Source organism: Anolis sagrei, chromosome 2 (assembly GCF_037176765.1).
Source record: "Anolis sagrei isolate rAnoSag1 chromosome 2, rAnoSag1.mat, whole genome shotgun sequence".
In the NCBI taxonomy this organism is placed as follows: domain Eukaryota; kingdom Metazoa; phylum Chordata; class Lepidosauria; order Squamata; family Dactyloidae; genus Anolis; species Anolis sagrei.
In genome coordinates, this window is record NC_090022.1 from 88,327,224 (window position 1) to 88,347,680 (window position 20,457).

The following is a 20,457-nucleotide window of genomic DNA, read 5'->3' on the forward strand; positions in this document are numbered from 1 at the left end:
AAATTGTGTAAGTAGTATATGTTTTTTTCTCCACTTGATAGAGCATTTCTAGAGTATATTCATTCAACCACTGAAATGTTTAGGTAAATGTGAAAAATCAGGATATCTTGCCTGAATTCGCCTTTTCTTTTTTTCTTTTCCATTTTCCAGGGACCTCCAGGCCTAAAAGGAGAACAAGGTGATACAGTCATAATTGACTATGATGGCAGAATTTTGGAAGCTCTAAAGGTAACTTTTAATGGATCTATGCTATTTCATATCAAAATAAGTCAATTTAACAAGATTATTAGAACATGAGAAAACCTTTCTCATTCAGTCCAAAAGACTGTATCTGTTGTATCTGCAAAGGACAGTATCTGCTTTGCACAGTGACCAACAAGATAGCTGTGGGAAACATGCAAGCCAGACTTGAGAAGAACATAGATAAGATTCATTTTGAAGAATACTTAAAGAAATCAATTGTCCAATGAAACCCCTTCAAATGCATGTGAGACAGAGGTACACAAGCATTTTAGTCCTTATGGCCACATATTGTAATAGATGGGTGGAGACTTCATGCCAAGCAGCGGACAGGCCACACAGCCAGCATCCCCTTGCCCTCCATCTTATATTGAAACACATATACTAATATACACAATTTCCTACACCCAGACATATTCATAGACTGGAATGATAGACTTGGAAGGAGCTTTATGGGACATTGAGTCCAACTACCTGCTCAATATGGGATCTGTATATTTCTTTTCTGATAGGTTATTTTTCAGTTTACGAAAGAATAAGGCTGTGGCAAAACTGTTGTATATACTGGGGTGGGGATTTCAGTTTGCCCTTTCAAATTGGTAAGTTAATTTAACGTTGGAGGATTTTCACTTTTCTCTTTCAGATCAATAGATTAAATTATGCAATAATAATTTCAGAAAACATGGGTTACATATTTTGAAATTCATTTTATCCCACATCACATTATTTGAATACCATAAATGTTTAATTCCAAATACATTTGAAAACCACCCTAATTGTTTTATAACAGGCTGCAGGGAAACCCAAATTGACGGTAATTGCTGTCTGCCAGATGCCTGCTTGGATTGGTTTGTTGGAATGGCCCAGCATGTGATTTTTCTGCTTCAGATTTCTGGACCATGATTGCTATAAAAGGTTCTGCCAAACATTTGGCTTCTCTTAACAAAATAATGACTGATAATCATTGAGTTTATATTGTTTGCAGTATAACTGATGTATGTCAAGACTGAGTCATGAATGTGTTATTTGCTTTGTTTTACAGTTGTGTAGAACTGAAGTTCAGTTACTGATCTTACAAGTCGGTTTCCTTCTTTGAAAATTCATTGAGCATTGTTCCAAGAATATACTTAGCTCTCTTTTAGAAATCAGTGACATTGAAGGATTTTAATTTGGCATGACCTTGTCTATCATGGCAAGGTCAAGCTTTATGTTGGTGGAAGAAGCTGTCCCTAGTGCATGGATTTCTTTGCCATTAAAGCATTCTTCTCCTGTGACAGCTCCATAGTCCCAAATAGTATTTTGTTCCAGGCTTATTGCTAGGGGTTCATTTTTGTTGTGCATAATTTATTGTGAATTCATTAATTCACACAGCTATGACTTTGCTCCACCTTTAAATCACATGATAGGAAACATACTGCTGTCGCTGCCCCAAACTGTTTGTGTGTAGGCATGGCCTTCAGTGGTGAAACGTACAACTCAACAGCTGCTTCCCCATAGGTTCTACACAACTGGATTCCCAAATGCATGAAAGCCCTCATTCAACCCACTGTTTGTACATAAGAAACTTCATTGCAAGCATGCCACACCAACAAAAATACAGCAGGCTACAATATTCCCTCTCCTAATTGTGTCTTTCTTGAGGAAAAATCCTATACTCGGCTATAAGCCCCATTGAGTTAAATTGGACGTATTCCCAGGTAAATCCAGGTAGGCTTGCTGCACCCAGTTATAATAAAATAATACATTTTCTTAGCTTACTAGAATGAGGAGGTGATCTTTTAGCTTTACAAAGGAGAAGAAGAGCCACATGACAAAAGTAGGTGTTTGGACCACTTTAACATTGTATATTCAGCTTGCTTTGGTCTACTTAAATTTCTTCTAAATTTTGATGTAACTGTTTCACATGTTTCATGTGAAACGGTTTTTCGTGAAACAGAGACAAAAGCAATTTATTTCATTAGTCTTATAGTGCAAAATTTAAACAAACAAGTAACTTAAAGGATGCATCGCTCTTTTAAACTGGACATGCCATGAACTGAACCAAGGATTCCTGGACCTTGCATGCAGCACCTGTCGTCTATTATAGATGTTTATGAACAGATGATTACAGATTACACTTCTTGACTGATGTCATGGTTCAGTGCTATAGAATCACAGGAGTTATAGCTTGCTCAAATATTTCTGATTGAAAATTTCTCCACCTTTTGATTCATTGTCTGATCTACATTGTTGTCAACTTGCTGCTGTCAAGCTGACTTTGCTTTCTGGCAACCCCATGAATGATCTGTGTAGCTAGTTGCTTTTAGCTGCACTTGCAGTGGATCACTGTGCTCTTACTGAGACAAACATTTGCCTTTAATAAAGAATGCATATTAATTTTTAACAAACAAAGCATTTGAAGGATGAGTGAACTTAAGTCATGTTATTGAGGCAAGAGTAAATTGAAGGACATTGAATTGTTGCCAACACTGTGAACCGCCCTGAGTCCCCTTTGGGGTTGAGAAGGACTGTATACAAATATCACAAATAATAAATAAATAAATAGAAGAAAAGATGTAGATTAATGAACTTCTTATGAGATGAGACCCAATGCTTTATGATAGGATTTCCCAGGCATGTTGAGCTTTTACCTTTCCCAGTCATCAATCTCATTACGGGATTTGTAGTCTATCTGAGAAAAGTGCCAAATTGAGGAAGGAAAATGTATAATACCAAAAAAGGGGAACTTTTGAAGGAGCTAATAACAAAATGTGCCCATAGGGGTCAATAGTGACAACCCACATGTCATTCTCTATGAATCCTATATTTTGTGTTGAAAATAAACAACTTAAGCAATGAACAGAATTAATCTATTTTAGTTATTAAGAGTAATGACAACACAGTAATCTAACCAATTCTAATGTTCAACGTCAACCAATTAATTTTCAAAGTGACATTCCAAGCTCTGGATTCTTGTACATTTGTCCAAATTGCTTATAGTACAATTATACAAGAAGGAAATACCAATCACATGGTGTTACCAATCACATGGAGTTTGAATTGTATCCAGAAGTTTGTTTCCTTCTAGTGGAAGGAATCTTATTCCATTGCATAAGAGAGCCCTGGATCCAATCCTTTGTTGTGAGAGCTGAGGAAGAAAGGCATTTGATGAGGAAGAACCTTGTTTATAAAATGTATATTGTTCTTCTTCTTGTTAGCACTTTCTCAGTGCTTCCCACTACCTGCAGTTGTTGCTGTCACAGCACATTCTGATTGACATTCAGCTTCTAAGATGATAATAATTTGAGATTTAAATATCCTCCTGGAACATAATGTTGCAAATGAAAATTATAGAGACTCGCCTGCATATAGTAACCAGTAAAAGACCTATATTCAAAGGTCTGTGTGAGATAGACTAATACCAGGAAAGTTGGCAAATTAGTATGGGCTTACTGTCACTGATACAATATATGAAGAAAGGGAGAAAACAAACTTACAAGCTAGAGTTTTTTATGTTAATAGCTGCTGTAAGACAAAAAGCTTTTGTCAACTGATAATATATGCAATGTAGAATTAACAAAGCCATGTTTACTTAACAAGCAATATTATGAACACTTTTGCTCTGGAGAGATGCTCGGTATTGCTGCAAATTAGATCACTCTTATAACAGAAATTTGTGTGAGGTACCATTGTTTTTTAAAAAAATCTATACAGATTGATCTCCAAAAGGTTTTCAATAATTTAAACATTTATGCTGAAATTAGCAATTAACAGACAATCTGCTGTCCTTTTTTTACAGGGGCCACCAGGTCCTCAAGGGCCCCCGGGCCCCGAAGGACCTCCCGGACCGAAGGTTGGATTTTACTACCTTAGTTACAAAATGTATTTGTTCTGGTGTGCATGTCTCACCTTGATTCTTGTGTGGATTTTCTTTTAATGCCATGTCTTTTTAAGAAACTTTGGAGGAGAAAACTAAGTAGTGTGTGGCAAATTCAACATTACAAGTTTACCAAGGGTAGAAGAATAATATATAGTGCAATTATTGCATTATTGAATCCTTGGACCATTTATAAATGAGTTTTTCACGGAAAATTCTTCAGCGATGCAGATAGAACCCAGTTCCTTGCATGGGAGATATGGGTGTGTAAGTACCATAGTTACAGGACCTCTATATAAAGAGCTTGTGAATGCATAACAGACACAAGTGTGTACCTCTAGGTTGAACTTTCCTAATTGCAATAGAGGATTCAGGGCAGTCTATTCTTTAATCTATTTCCTACTTCGAAATAAACCACACCAAATTCAGTGAGGTGTTCTTTTATGTAAGTTTGTTTAGAATTGCTATTTAAATAATACTTTTAGTTGAAATTGCTAGGACTCTTAGTGTATTTTAAGATACTTATGATTTCCTTCAGTATATAACACTAAGAAGAATATACTTTTATTTTAGAGAATTTGATTTAATAAGTTGAATCTGGAATATCCTTAATTTGCTGATATATGCCTTTAAAAAATGTCTACTTTAGGGTGAACTTGGGTTGCCTGGTCCGCCGGGAGTTGATGGAGAAAAGGTATGTAGGAGTATCCGTGTGATAGTATAGTATTACCTTCTTAATAGGTAGGGGCTGACTGTTAAGGCTGCAATTTTATATGCACATCTGTGAGTAAGCTCCAGGGAACTCAATGGAACTTCTGAGTAACTCTGCAACAGATTACACTGAACATCAGTTTAGGAATTATTCCAGCGGCTGCAATCCTTGAAATCTCCAAAAACAAATACTGCCAAAGTATTATGTAAGTGTATACAGGCAGTTCCCAAGTTACAAGCATCCAACTTACAAACAACTCATAGTTAAGAACGAGGGTGAGACAACAGCAAGTGAAAGAAATCTACCTCTCGGAAGAAAAATTCACTCCTGAAAAGAGTTATCATGGGGAAATTTTCTTGCTTCGTGGCAGAGGGTTGGACTGGATGGCCCATGAGGTCTCTTCCAACTCTATGATTCTATGAATGACCCAAACCAGAATGCTACAACTCTTCACTTCACAAAGCATTATACAGCAGCACTCTTTTGCCATGAGCCTGCATCCGTGTAACTATAAAAGTAACTAATTTACAGTTATGCTGCAAAATAGAAGGAAGTTGTCCATTCTGGAATTACGCTCATAATCTAACATAATTACACCTTTGCTATTGGAGGAAAAACAATCAATTACGAACAGCTTACTATTGGGGAAATCATCTGCAAATAACTCAGCTAATAACAGCTATCTCCAAGCTCTGCAGAAAAGGACAGAACATCTTCTCCCGCATCACCCATACTAGGTATTGCATTGGAAACTGCTTATGCCATCATCCTGCAACTCATAATGAAACTAAGTTCTAATGAGTTTAATAAATATATCTTCAAGATAGGTGATTAAATTACTCTAGTCTGCAATGTAATTAGAAATAAATACTTTAATAATGTTGTGTGGAGGACATGTGTGTGCATGACAGAATCTTTTTAAACTGTAATGTATTTTGAAAAATGCCATGTTAATCTGATCTACTAAATTCTATTCCACTCAAAATTGTTCTTTCTTATATGAATAAATTTAAAATATTCTCAGAAAGCAATACTGGGGGAAATGATTACTACAAATTAAAAGATGATGATCTTATGAAGCTTTTTTGCTTGAGTTGCAGGGTCCTAAAGGATCAAAAGGTGACCAAGGAAGCTCAGGTTCCACAGGACAAAAAGGAGAGATTGGAGAAGCTGGCATCACTGGTGCTCCAGTATGTCTGGTTGTGATGTTTTCATTAAATACTGTTTGCTACAGATACTTAATATAAATATATGCTGTTAAGTATTCACATAGTCATAAAATATGGAACATATGTGTGAGTGTGTATGGGAATGCAGCTTCTCCAGTGCCCCCTGTATCCCTTAAATTTCCAATTTCTTCCAAAGACCTTCCAATAACCTGAGAAATAAATGAATTCCTAAGTTGCCTTGGCAAACATAGAGGCAAAAGTCTTACTATCTCACTGAAGCTCTCTGAGTAGTCCATGCAGTTTGAAGTGAGCAGTGAGGTGAGAGGAAAAAGGTGACTGTCAGGGAGCTGAAATACTCATTCACCAGTCTCAGTGCCCCTTTTCTTCAGTCTGGATTGACTCACTTCACTCTGGTGTCAGTCAGAGGCAGGGATTTCTGTCTGGCCTCTGTCTTTTCTTCCCCCTTTATAGGAGCTCTCCAGGTTTTGGCACGTCACAGTAGCTCAGCTAATAAATGAATGAGGTGTGCAAACAAGAAGCCATTCTCTACAGCAAATATGTTTGTGTTTATCTCAACTTCCTGTGATTTCCTTTGTTAGAGAAAAGGCAGACCTGAAATAGGAATTCAACCTATCCTGGGTGGAGTTACACTTGGTTCCTAGTATGAACCTGGATTATCAGACTTATTTGTTCACTCAGCTGAAGCCAGTGTATTATCTGCACTTGTTCCTGGTGATATGAGATCCAGCCATGGGGATGCATGACTAAGGCCCCATCTACACTGACCATTTAATGCAGTTTGAAGCTAGCTTCAAACTACAGCAGCCAAACAAACCAAAACACCCACAAAGGCATGTGAAAGAAAGTCCTTAATGTGCATCAGTCTTTTGTGGTTTGTGACATCCCCATCTGGCCTCAAATGGGTTCCAGGATTTCCTTTGCAATTATCAGCATAGCAAAACCACTTTCTTCAATACTGGTTGAAAACTACATTATACGGCCAGGGTAGATTGGTCCCTAGTTAAATTCTATTTGGGTTACTGTAATGTGTCCAACTTAGGCATGCCATGGAAATGGTCTCAGGCATATCAGCTGGTCCAAAAAATAGCCAATGACCAGAACTGATTACTGGAACCATATAGCCAGTCCCCTCTGTTTATGTTTCCATGCGCAAGTCAGAGTACTAACTATTTATATTGTCTGGATCTAGGCTGTCTGGGTGGTCATATCTTTTTGTATGAACCTGCTTGGTGCTGAGATCATTGGGAAGTTCCCTTTGTCTCACCAAGGCATATCTGGAGGGACCCAAGAAAGGGCTTTACCATTGGCTGCCCCTAGAATCTGGAAATCCCTTCCTAGGAAGGCTAGACTGGTGCCCTCCATGGAGTCTTTCCAATAGGTGTCAAAGCCTTTTTTTTATTATGATAAGCTTCTGCAAATTGATTGGCTTTAAGGAAAGAGCTTTGTCAGGATGCAGTTATGTCTTTTTTAACTGTCTTTTTATTTATTTATTTTGAAAATATGTTTTAAATTGTTTTAATGTTATTGTTTCTTTAATATGTAGTCTAATAAGATTTTAATTTGAATCTGTGTCTAATTTGTTTTACAAATTGCCTTGAATGGCAGAATGGTGTAGTACAATTAATACATGCATAGTCCATAGAATTACAGCCACAACAACATTTCAGCCCACTGTTGCAAACATTTTGAAGGCTGATAAATGTTTTGTACCTGGGAGAATTATTGCACAAATATTCACAATTTTATTATAATTTTTTAGCATACTTCCACCTGCACATTTATAGCACATTGTTCACTTTTTTTCAAAAAGTTTTTATGCTGTGCTTCCACAGATGAGTTCAAGTGACTTGTGGACTGTGGTTTGGGGTGTGGGTGGGGTTATATTATATGTGGAGTGTGTGTGCTTGTCCGTCCTCAGAGGATAAGATAAAGATGCTGATACATTTTTTTATGTTTTATGTCTTTAATATAATTAAAAGTACATTCCCTTTTCTTTCCCTTCTTACATTTTAGGGTCCTAAAGGGTCAAAAGGAGACCAAGGCACTCCTGGATTAATGGGACAGAAGGGAGAGATAGGAGAAATGGGCTTATCTGGTCCACCAGTAAGTCTGTCTACAATTTTAATTTTTATTGTTGTATTGCTTTATTTTATGATTGGAAGTTAGTTAATCTAATGGCTCCTAAATACAAGATTGGCTCCTAGATACAGCTTACGTATTTTGGTTGGAGGAAACTACCCTGAGAGGTGATTGAATCGTCTTCCTTCAAATCATTTCTAACTTGTGGTGACCCCGAGGCAAGGTCTGCTTGGCAGAATTTGTTGGCCACCTTCTGAGGCTCAAGGTTACCCATATGTTTCCATGGTTTGACAGAAATTTGAATCTTAGATTCCTAGTGTCCTAGCCCAACAATCAAACCACTACATCATACTGACTCTCTGATTAAATCTAGGAGTTTTCTTTGTGTCAATTATAGTCAAGCAAAAAGGCACTTTATCCTACTTGTTCTCCTACATGGACTTGGGAACAAATACATTCAAAAGCAGAAAATAGAGTGGTATCAGCCTGCATCATATATGGTCAGCTATATGCAGGCTATGGCCCTCAGCCACCCATCACTGAACAAATAAACAACAAACTTATATGCAAACATAGATATTCCAAAATCTGAAAAATTCCAAAATACAAAACATTTCTAGTCCTAAGCATTTTGAGGATTGATACTCAACCTGCATATGCTACAATATGAGACAGTACTATGACAAAGGAACTTCCGTGTAGTCTGGAGTTTATATGTAAACAGGGCTTTGTACAGGAAGTGTGGGTAGTAAAAGACACATCGCATGCAGCTACTAACTGTGCTGCAAATTACCATGATCATTTTTCCTAGTGCAGCTCAACTGGAATCCCTAGACATAGAGGAATCGACTTTCTTATACCTGTAACTGGCACAACATAAGACTGCACAATTCAGTTTTGCAAGGAAAATCCTCATGAAAAAATATTGCAGGGCAAATCAGTTACATCCCTTGACATTATGTTATCCTTCTTTTTTTTTTAACTTTTTAGGGAATTGATGGACCGAAAGGTCAACCTGGTGCACCCTGCAAGCAGGATCTTGTAAGTTGTCAATGACTGAATTTATCCTAAAATAGGATATACAGATAATGACATTACTTCCTCCATTTTCACTAAACTTTAGCAGTAATCAACCCTTCACAGTACCTCTGCTGGAAGACACTCTGGCTTCAGTATTCCAAGCTCAAGAGTGTTGCAAAACTGTCTTTTCCAAAGTCCTCAATTTGACAAAAATAGTGAAGATCAGAGAGCATGGAGAAGGGGTAGTACATGATGATCTGGACTCTAGATTTTTTGTATATGCTTGCATCTCTATTTGCTTTCCATGCAGAAAATCATCACATATAAAGCAGTCCTGATTTTAATCTAAATGGCTCATCAAGAAGACAAAGCAAAAGAAAAAAACACATGAGGACAGTATCAAAAGTAACCATGAAAACTAAGAGGCCAGCCTCAAACTCATATGTGATGTTAAACGTATTTATGCAAATCAACTGTCTCTTATATTTTTCAAGGATAATATTTAAAGGCACTCATATTTTAAAAAAATGTGTTTCCTCTGTGTCCTAGTAGAGTTCTGACTAGACTTTTGATTTAATCTCCTTCTGAAAATTCATAGGTGCAGATCATACCTGAACCAGGACCTCCTGGCTTACCAGGTCAACCAGGTCCAAAGGTAAATGTTATAAGAACTCATTTTGTGCTAATTAGTTATGCTGGGTATAGCCTTGTCCAGAAAATTGTTTGTATTTTTATGATCATCCATTGGTCATTGTGTTTGTGTAACATCAAGCAAAGATAGTTGAATAAATGAGATAAGTGAATATAGTTTACATTCTTTGTTCTGTGAGACCAAGATGATGTAACCATCCAAAATCTATAAGCAAAAACAGTTGTCAAATAGGAGCTAGAACTTCGTAACATGGGTTGCTGTGTAGCTGTGACAGTTACGCTGTGAGTCAGGTAAAAAAAAATCACAGAAGTTATTGCTAATGGCCCTGGTGCCCACTGCACAAGTACACGAATAGGCACAACACTCACAGGAATGCATATCCAGAACAGTTAAGCTACAAGTATTCTCAGAAACTTGGACCCCAGTATACACAAGTTTTCTGTAAATATATTTAGGAGTGATTCCTAAATGTGTTCATCACTATAATTAGTCATTGGATCAAATCCTGTGGCTTGCAGCAGATGGCAAATTGATACCAAAGCACCTGCTTGATACTATCTGTAATGATTTCAACTTATATTTGAGTAGAGATAATTTGGAGGTCCATACGAACAGCACAATAAAAAAACTAAGATTTTCAAAAATAAAACTGAACTTGATATAAATATAGATACCAATTAATTCACCAAAGGTCTTAGTGGAAAAGTAAATGTGTTTATGGATATTTGGCATGGTGGACCTGAAGGCAGGGTTGAGCAGTTTCAGAATCTGTACCAACTTCTATGATATCTTATAATATACGAGGGGTATTTTTTAAGTAAGGTCCATTGGAACATAAGTACACAACGAAAGTTTATTTCAAAAAAGTAAATTTGTTTTCAGAAAGTACATACTTCACTCTATTTTTCGACATAGTTGCCAAGTTTGTTCAAACACTTATCATACCTCTGAACCAATTTTAAAATACCCTCTTCATAAAAACTTGCCGCCTGCTCTGATAACCAAATCGTCTGTAATCAAAGAAAGGCGACCAGAGTGGTCCTCATAATGGATGTTATCACGGCCATCTTTGAATTGTCGTACCCACTTACGCACTTTGCTTTAACTCATAACAGTATCACCGTACACTTCACAAATCTGTCGATGAATTTCTGCAGCAGGCAGGTTCCTTGCTGACAGAAACCATATCACTGAGCAAACTTCACATGCGGAGGGTGAGTTGATAGTCTTAAATATTTTTAAAGCACAGAACAGAACCGTACAGGTTAGCTACAGAGCGGAAACTGAGCACAGTTGTTCCTGAGGCATGCCGGTACAGAACGCATGCACTCGTTGCGGTATGCACGTGAACTACTAGTGTCTACAACAAAACGGACCTTACTTTAAAAATACCCCTCGCACTTTTGGGAAGATATATTCTAGGACACAGACCGTGAGACCTGGACTCTCCAGATATTTCAAACTGTATCCTCCCCCTCCCACCCACCCACCCACCACCAAAACTCCCTTCTCTTTGGGCTGAATTGAAATGCAAAACATTTGGAGAAACAGAGATTCCCCACTACTTTGGTAGGAGAATGCAAGGTAGAAATATCCTCTACTATTTTTTTATGCTGGATATAGTTTGAGGGAAAACGTGAAAGATTGGCCATGATGTTTGCAAATACTTGGGGTTATGTATTAGGATATTGAAGCCTCCTTTCACAGATCAACCCTTGCTATCTTTAGGGTCCCAAAGGAACACAGGGACCTAAGGTGAGTTGCTAGTGTGCAAAGGTCGTGCAATATTTCAAAACTAGCCTACTAAACATGCATGATGATAGCAAAGCGTAATAATACATGCTTTTGCTTGAAATTGTGCTGTTTTTGTTTTTAGTGAGTACCATCAATCATTTCTTGAATTTATTTGTAGTGTTTCCAAAGGAAGCCCCCTTGATCCCATTCATATTTTCATAGATGCAGGGAGTGAAATGCAAACCTTTTCCTGATTTTTTTAAGTTTAACATTTTATACTGAACAGAGGGATATCTTCTCATATCTCCGGTAGTTTGTTGATTAGCTATGTGATACTTTTAAAATTTTGTAACCACAACTTTAGAATTCCCTTTTCTTTTCTTCTTTTTTTTTTGAGGAGGTGTCATATTTATGTGTTGCTTCAAATGATGATTAGGCAAGCTAAAAGTTGAACACGTAATATCAAAGAGGAATAATATTAAGAACACATGGAGATATTTTCTCATTGCTCTGTAACAGGTTTTCTATGATTCTGTCCCTTCACCATGTCAGTCATGCTCCCTTCTCATTTTCTGCCATGAAATCCTTATTTACAAATTCTGTATTCATATTGCTATAAGGTAAAATAGATATGACAGAAGAAACCACAATGATTGTTCACCCCATTTTCATTTGGTGCTAATGTTTGGAATGTTGGACTAAACTTTCTGAGAGACCAAGGTTCAAACTCTCCTTAACCATGGCATCACTGTGGGAGGCAATGGCAAGCCACTTCTTAAGAAATCTAGTTAAGACATCCTAGAGAGAGTTGCCATAAATCAGAGCTGACTGTAAGGCAGATTTCAACAAATACTGTGTTTCCACAAGCCAAAGGGCTGTGAATGTGTCAACGCTCCACTTACAAGATGGATCATGAACCCTTAAAAACCAAACACAACATTATTTTGTGGGTTGCTGTGAATTTTCCAGGCTGTATGGCCATATTCCAGAAGCATTCTCTCCTGACATTTCACCCATATCCAAGGCAGGCATCCTCAGAGGTTGTGAGGTCTGTTTGAAACTAAAGAAATTAGGTTTATATATCTGTGGAATGTCCAGGGTGGGAAAAAGAACTCTTGCCTGCTTGAGACAAGTGTGGATGTTTCAATTGTCCACCTTGATTAGCATTTAATGGCCTTGCTGGTTGCTGCCTTGGGGTACCAGTATTTAAAAACGCTAAAATCAGGACAGTAAATAAAGAGCAACGCACTCAAAATGGGGGAATTCTGGACAAGAATCAATCAGGGCCAGCTAACACCTCCCAACAAAAGCTCCTCCCAGGCAGCAACCAGCCAGGCTTTCAAGCTGCAAAGCCATTAAATGCTAATCAAGGTGGGCAACTGCAACATTCACACTTGCCTCAAACAGACAAATCTTTAAAGAGTTCTTTCTCCCACCCTGAACATTCCACAGATATATAAACCCCACTTGCCTAGTTTCCAAAAGACCTCACAACCTCTGAGGATGCCGGCCATAGATGTGGGAGAAATGTTGGGAGAGAATGCTTCTGGAACATGGCCATACAGCATGGAAAACTCACAGCAACCCAGTGATTCCAGCATGAAAGCCTTTGACAACACATTCTTTTGTGGGTTTATTTTTAGCTCTGTACCTTCTTGTGTTCAGGGTGATCTGGATGAAAGAATACTAAATAGTAAATACAGTACAACTTGCATGTGTGAGAACGGCTTTGCCCAGCACTAGCTGTTTGCGTTTGATTTCTTGTTCATTGAAACAAAATGATTGCAACATAGATGTAACAGCATAAGCATTAAGGATTACTCCAGCTGCGTTCTTTTGCTCATGGAAAGCTCTTGACTCTTCCCAGGGCAAATAGAGAGGGAGACAATGATTATTTTTGGTCTTTTTTCCCCATTGTCCTGGAGCCTATTATGGCATTTCTTATAGTGTTGCAAATAAATACTTTACTTACGTTCTAGTTCAGATGGGCAAGACAAGGAAGCCTTCAAGGACAAGCTGGGAAGGTGTAATGAAACTCTTTCTCTCCCACTCTCCTACTTTCACCCATTTCCAAACAATTCCATTCAGAGTCTAAGAAGAATTGTTACTATGCCACATACTTCGTTTTCATGATTCCTTATTATATTACTTATTACCATTTTTTTAAAAAATGTCTTGAAATGGGAGAAAGAAATCCTTTCTCCAAAAGAAAAGAAAAAAAGGAAAAATGCCATTAGACCATTTTGTAAAAGGAATTCATTATGCCCTTGTTACTCCTCTACCCAATAACACATTGCAGATGATATTATGACATGTAACATGCTCTTTAAAGCTTTGTTGCCCTCAGAAATTTCCATGAGCAGAAAATTATAACTAAAGACATTGAGGTAAAATTAGCTATAAAAACTAACATTTTGACCTTGCTCTTTTGCAGGGTCCTCAAGGAATTCAAGGACAAAAGGTGAGTCACTTAAATGGATTTAAAAGTACTAGTGAATTGCAGTGGTACTGAACAAAAAGATTGGCTTCTCGGGAACAAGTGCCTGACACTGCCTCCTGTAGATTAGTTGGTAAGGATAGATTTTAATCAACGGAATTGTGAATTTAATATTTTATTTTGAAGCTATTTTTGCTTTGGTGGTTTAGTGCACTATGTACTAAAGAAATAAATCATTTTATGTATTGTATTAATTATTTATTTATCTACTTTTAAAGGGTTGTGGTGCTTGTTAAATGGTAGATTATATCATGTTACTTTGGAACACCAAGATGCTTTGAGCCAGGTTTTGGAAACATCTGACTTTGTCCAATTTTAACTGAGGTATAAAACAAAGAATTAAATTAATTTAATTTTCATAAATACATGTATTTTTTTCTTGCAGGGTTCAGATGGTGCAAAGGGGGCAAAAGGTGAAAGTGGTCATAACGGCGAAAAAGGTGCTCCCGGGCCACAAGTAAGTAGGAAACTCTGACAGAATTTACAGCCTCTAGTTGCTTTGTGGTTCACCAAAAAAAAAGATGCTTTAACAGCAGCCCGTCCAAGCCTTGCCCATTATTTGCTTTTCTCTCTAGGGTCCGATTGGTGCCCCAGGGCTTATTGGCTTACCAGGCACTAAAGGAGAGAAGGTAAGCTCTGGATGAAAGAATGGTTTTAACATTGTGAATCTTTGAAACTATTAAGAACTTCTTGCAACTGGAGACCAGGTCCCTTCGTGAAAATTAATATAAAATTAAAGTAGTTTGGAGCCCCATTTTGAGAATACTTTTTCAAAGACACCATTTGTATGTATGTGTTGAATTTATACCCCACCTTTCTCCCAAAATGGGACTCAAGGAGGCTTAGGTGTGTTACATGGCTTCTTCCTATCAGTGCTGCACCATGCTGCTCCAGCATTCATTCTTTCTGCTCACAGATCTCTGTATGTGTATGCATAAATTATAGTTTTTATTTATTATAAATAATTAATCTATAGAAAATGCAAAAAGGTCTTCCTATACTGCTTATAGCATTGTCTGTCTATTGACAAAGTCACAAGTTTGTGTTTGTTGATAGACAATCTTTGTTCTCCAAGTTCAATAAACAGTAATCAAAACTCAGACTACCACTTTACGACCCACATTAGTTTCATTAGGAGAAAACTAGTTATGTGATTGCCTTTCCCTTTGACCTCAAATACACTTCAGTATGCTTGGATTACAGCCTTTATGTTTAACCAAAATTAAGCTTATATGAATGATACTCATAAAACATTATTTCCCTCTCTCACCATTTCACTTTTCTGTTTCTTCCTCTTAAATACATCCAGGGAAAACCAGGGGAACCAGGATTAGATGTAAGTAATGGATGTGCAAACTACATTTTTGTCAGCACTATGTCATCACCTGATACAGAAAGTAACCCAGCACAAGTTGAAGTACGAATAATTGTTATGCAAAGCTAGTGGGGAAAGGGGCATAGCTGGATGGCCAGACATACACTTTGGTCCTGCATTCAACTCTTAGCATCTCCACTTTATAGGTCCCAGATAGCAGAACTAGAGAGACCTTTCTTTACAACTCTGAGGGAGTAATTTGCAGGAGTAGTATAGAATTGCACCAGTAGACAGATAGTGTAATTCACTATACTTTTATTCTATCAGTTAACCTTCTGAGGTTTGTCTGGTAGCATGTTGCAAGTTGCTTCTGGTGTGAGAGAATCAGCCATGTACAAAGGCGTTGCCCAGGACACACCCAGATGTGCTGCAATCCTGCAGGGAGGCTTCTCTCATGTCCCCACTACTGAGGTTACAACTGTACCTGTGGTTCACTCCTGATGCGATAAATAAATAAACCTACTGAGGTAAAGTGGCCACTAGAGAGGGGAAGTCTTCTTGATGGTGTTGCCCCAATAGAAGAATCTCCTCGGAGAAACCTGGTCTGCTACCCACCTTATTGTGGATTGCTGTTGAATAAAGACCCAAGCTCATGCAATCCAGTTTTAATTCTGCCTATGTTTATGTTGTTTTTCATATTGTGGTTTTAGCTTATTTTATTTTTTGTGTATTTACAATGCTATTACTTTTTGTTAACTGCACTGATAATATGATTGAAGCAGAATATTAAAATGGCAATCATACATAAATAAGACAAATATATGAAATAAAGGCATATCAGTTATCAAAAAGAGTCCCAATCTGGGGGTGGAGGTGTGCCAACCAATCCTGGATTGGGTTATACTTCCCCTGAAAGACTGTGTTTGCAGCTTGGGAGTGTTTCTGGATCCATCCCTCCAAATGTCATCCCAGGTAGATATGACAGTCAGGAGTACTTAATATCAGCTTTGGCTGATCCGCAAGCTGCACCTCTTTATAGATTTGGAGGACCTAAAGATAGTAGTGCATACACTGGTAATGTCAAGGTTGGTCTTCTGCAATGCTTTACATGGGTTACCATTGTACCAAGTTCAGAAACTCAAGCTGGTTCAAAATACAGCAGCCAGATTAGTTATAACAATGTCTAGGAGTGAGCACATTACACCCTTTTACTAAAGTCACTCCACTGGCTGCCTATTAGTTTCTGGGCAAAGTATAAGATGTTGGTTTTGATCATGGTTTGGGTCCAGGTTACCTACAGGATTGCCTTCTCCCATACAATCTGCACTGAACACTGAGGTCCTCTGGGAGGCAGCTACACCATCCTGCCAGAATTCAAATGGTAGCCCTCACCCAGAGGACCTTTTCATCGGCCATCCCAAGACTGTGAAATGATTTGCCAGAAGAGCTCCAACAGCTAAATGAGTTGTCGGAATTTAGTTAAGTTACTATGTATGTTATTACAGAGGTAGCTAATTGTTGTTAATATTGTAATTTTGATAGATCATTTATTTTATGTTACATTTTAGTTTTTGTTTTTTCCAAAAAAGCTAAACTCTGAGACAGTTTCAACATTTTTTGCAATAATGCAGGCTTTAAAAAAAATTGCAGTTGCTCATTTCTCCCATTGCTTGGTTGCTATTTTTTTTAGTATTATAGATGTTTTGATGTTTTTGTAGGGTTTTCCAGGCCTAAGAGGAGAAAAAGGAGAAAAAAGTGAAAGAGGAGAGAAGGTTAGTACCATTTCCTACTCACGGAAGTAGATGCATATGTGATGGTCTGCAGGCGGCAACAAGGTTCCAGGAGAATCTATCCATAAGTGCATTTAAAAACTTCAGATTTGTCACTTATCATTTAAGCATCCTTAGAAAGTATTGGTTAGATGTCACAGACATAAGCCACCTTCATTCTATACACATAAAACCAACATCATTATTAAACCTTTTATGCAAATAGGAAACATGTTTGTTACCAAGATTCAATCACAGCTTTGCTTATTTTAGCTTAGTGTTTCTCCATATGACAGTATCTGAGCTTTACTGTACAGCGAAAAGAAATGGTTAAACACAAACAAAGTCTAACTAGGCAGTGGTTGAAGCTTCAATTGATATTTATCTTCTTTCAGAAAATAAGATTTTAATTTTTTTCTTGTATCTCCAGGGAGAAAGAGGACTGCCTGGGAGAAAAGGAGCAAAGGGTCAAAAGGGAGAACCGGGACCCCCTGGATTGGATCAACCTTGTCCAGTGGTATGGTTTTATATGACCAGGAATATTTGCCTCCTTTATTTCAGCTGCTTTTCATCATGGCTGCAGAAATGCAAAAATAATTTTGAAAGCAGGCTGTTGCAAATTTAGAGAGACAAAATCAAATTGTATCTTTAATATAGCAGTCTACAAACATGAAACAATCAAGTAACCCACCAAGTATAGTGTGGCCTGCTGAGAAATCTCTTCCAAAGTAATGAAATAACACAGCCACAGTGAAGACCTCAAATAAATGATAACCCTGCTATTTATCAAGCCAGAAAAAAAATCCTATTACTACAGATGGAGGTATATTAGAGATGGATTCAATTTCCTCTGGTATTGGATCTCGCCTTATGCCTGCAAGAATAGTTAGCAGGGTTATCAAAAGGTTTGGCAATGGCAATATTTGGCACCGGTACTAATGTGATGGGTCACAAGTTAATGAAGATCTGCTTTATGTTCTTTAATACTAAACAGATTTCTAAGAATATCACACCAGTCACAATGAAAACCTCACTCCTCAAATACCATTTTAAGCCTCTATCCCAAGGCACATAATAAATTTTGGTTTTACTTTCAGTAACAGCTGAAGGAAGAAATGAGTCCGTATGAATTCTTCTACCCTCCCCCTCAGAGGTCTGGGTTTCTATAGTGGAGTAAATATCCTCAGTTCTGTGCAGTTTCTTTAGGTCTCTAAAATGTATCTTCACTTTCTTTCTGTTCTTTCTTTCCCTTTCCTTTACTATAATTTTTCTGTATATTTCTCCTTTTTCAATTAACAGTTCATTTTTAAAGGGGAGCCAGCTTTACCAGAACTGGATGGTGTGGATATGCTTTGCCCTTTGGTATAGTATCCTCCTCTTTCTCTCTTCTTCTGCATGCCTTCTTCTGCTTATACTTTTTCTACATCCTTCCTTTCTCCCATTCTGGAAACTGCAAATTTCTTTCAAAGTGGATTAATAAACACTATGAAACAAAGCACATATAGCTGTATGTAATCCTTTTAGTGCTCGGACAGTCCTACCTGAGTTATACAGCTGCCTCAGGCAGCAGTTCAAAGTGGGGGGGGGGGAGAAAAGAGTATAATAGGCACTCCTATTATACAATTTATGCAGAATATGTAAGTGGACTCTCTGTAATAAATTATTATTTATCTAAGACAACAAGATAAGTAAATGTGTATTTATGAGCACCTATGTACAAAAACAGCCACGGAGAGTATCAATTTTTCGTGATCATTCATTGAAAACTGAGAGAAATACCACTAGAACAATGACCTGTAGGAATATCCAAGCCCCTTTTCTCCAGATATTTCTGGTTTCTTAGCTCCACCTTCTGAGACCTACTTGTTGACTCCAAGCGGGACGTGTTTATTACATTGGCCAGTGCACATTTTGGTGCCTCAAATGTTAGACCTATTTTGGATATATTTGTCCTGCTGATTCAAAAATTGCACCAGTTTTCCACTATCAGCTCTAGTTTTTGAGATACAGAACATGTGACATCTGTCAGTCTTCATCTACTCACCCAGAGAAAGCCATAACCATACCTAAGAAAATAGAGTTGATGTATTCTATCAAATGCAATTTTCTGAATCAGTTCCCCAGATAAACCCAGGAACATGTCTAAATATCAAAACACCAAGAAAATTTGTTGATGTTGAGCTGTGCTATGCCTACCCAACTTTGACATTAGACATCAGTGTCTAATCTCTTCTGACGCTTTGGTCAGGCTTCATAGTTTGAGGTGTGCCAGTCTTTCTGGCTCCTGCTCTGCTTAGTCAATCAATGGCTGAATAATTAGGGAAAATGTCAGCCAAACTTTTAAATCAGGAGTCAAATTCCAGACAGATTTGTATCAAGAGCAAATCAGCCTGAACTCTCGTTTGAAGCCAAATTGATAAAACAAAGTCTATCATTTTTTGGATAAGACATAGAAAAAAGACAGTGTTCAGTAAAGTTGAAGGCAGGATGAAGACAACATTTCAAGTGGATTGTCTCTGCAAAGGAAACCACAACCCTAAGTGTGCAAGACCTGAGCAGAACTATTAATAAGGTTTTCTGTGAGCCTCTCATTCAAAGGGGCACCATAAACTGAAGTCAGCTTGGCAGCACATAACAATTCAAATCACAATGAATCCAAACTCCATTTTTCTTGGCAGTCACGGAGTTTTGAAACATGTCCAATATCCTATATCAAGCAATATATCTCCATGAAGTTCATATTACTATATAAAACCGAGGCATTTTCAGTTGAGCAAGAGGGCAAAAAGCAGTCATTAGCAAATCATCTGTGTATTTGTCAACATTTGCATCCTACATAAATATTTTTATTCGGACACAGTATTCCATTTTTGCATGGGCCTTCATATTTGCTGGCATTATTTTTCAGATATTATGATTAATAAAAAAAATAAAGAGAAATAGAGAACTTGTTTATCCTTGTGTATTGTAGCAATGCAAGTTGTTTCATTACTTTTTACAGGGACCAGATGGATTACCAGTACCAGGATGCTGGCACAAGGTATTGCAGAATAGCCTGGATTTTCTCTTTGATCTGATTATTGTTTGTTGTTTAGTGAGATCAAAAGCATGGAAACACCAATAAGTGTTACATAGGTTTTGCTTAAAAATAATAGAGGCAAATCTAAATGTATCTGCGTAAATGTCTCCATAGCAATCTAATCACAAGAGCAATCTAACTGAACCAGAGCAACTGACACCTTCAAATATAGTTCAATTAAATGATAATGGCCAATGTTTCATGACAAATTTGAACGTTCCCTTTTTATTTCTCTTTGAGGGCATTGCATTCCATAGTTTAAAATTGTAATGTAGTTTTTATGCTCTAAAATATAATTAGAGGTAGCAGTTTAT

General features: G+C 37.5%; 1 protein-coding gene across 1 annotated transcript in view; it reads left to right on the plus strand.

The window, feature by feature from the left end:
• Positions 1-20,457, plus strand: part of LOC132768920 (collagen alpha-1(III) chain-like) — a 106,521-nt gene that overhangs the window by 77,811 nt on the left and 8,253 nt on the right. The window contains exons 31-47 of the mRNA XM_067464802.1: positions 151-228; positions 1,031-1,054; positions 4,019-4,072; positions 4,746-4,790; positions 5,909-5,998; positions 8,012-8,101; positions 9,068-9,118; positions 9,696-9,752; positions 11,478-11,504; positions 13,918-13,944; positions 14,366-14,437; positions 14,556-14,609; positions 15,290-15,316; positions 17,014-17,067; positions 17,495-17,581; positions 18,364-18,426; positions 20,066-20,104. Coding sequence (XP_067320903.1) covers positions 151-228; positions 1,031-1,054; positions 4,019-4,072; positions 4,746-4,790; positions 5,909-5,998; positions 8,012-8,101; positions 9,068-9,118; positions 9,696-9,752; positions 11,478-11,504; positions 13,918-13,944; positions 14,366-14,437; positions 14,556-14,609; positions 15,290-15,316; positions 17,014-17,067; positions 17,495-17,581; positions 18,364-18,426; positions 20,066-20,104 — 939 coding nt within the window. The remainder of the gene's footprint in view (positions 1-150; positions 229-1,030; positions 1,055-4,018; positions 4,073-4,745; positions 4,791-5,908; positions 5,999-8,011; positions 8,102-9,067; positions 9,119-9,695; positions 9,753-11,477; positions 11,505-13,917; positions 13,945-14,365; positions 14,438-14,555; positions 14,610-15,289; positions 15,317-17,013; positions 17,068-17,494; positions 17,582-18,363; positions 18,427-20,065; positions 20,105-20,457) is intronic.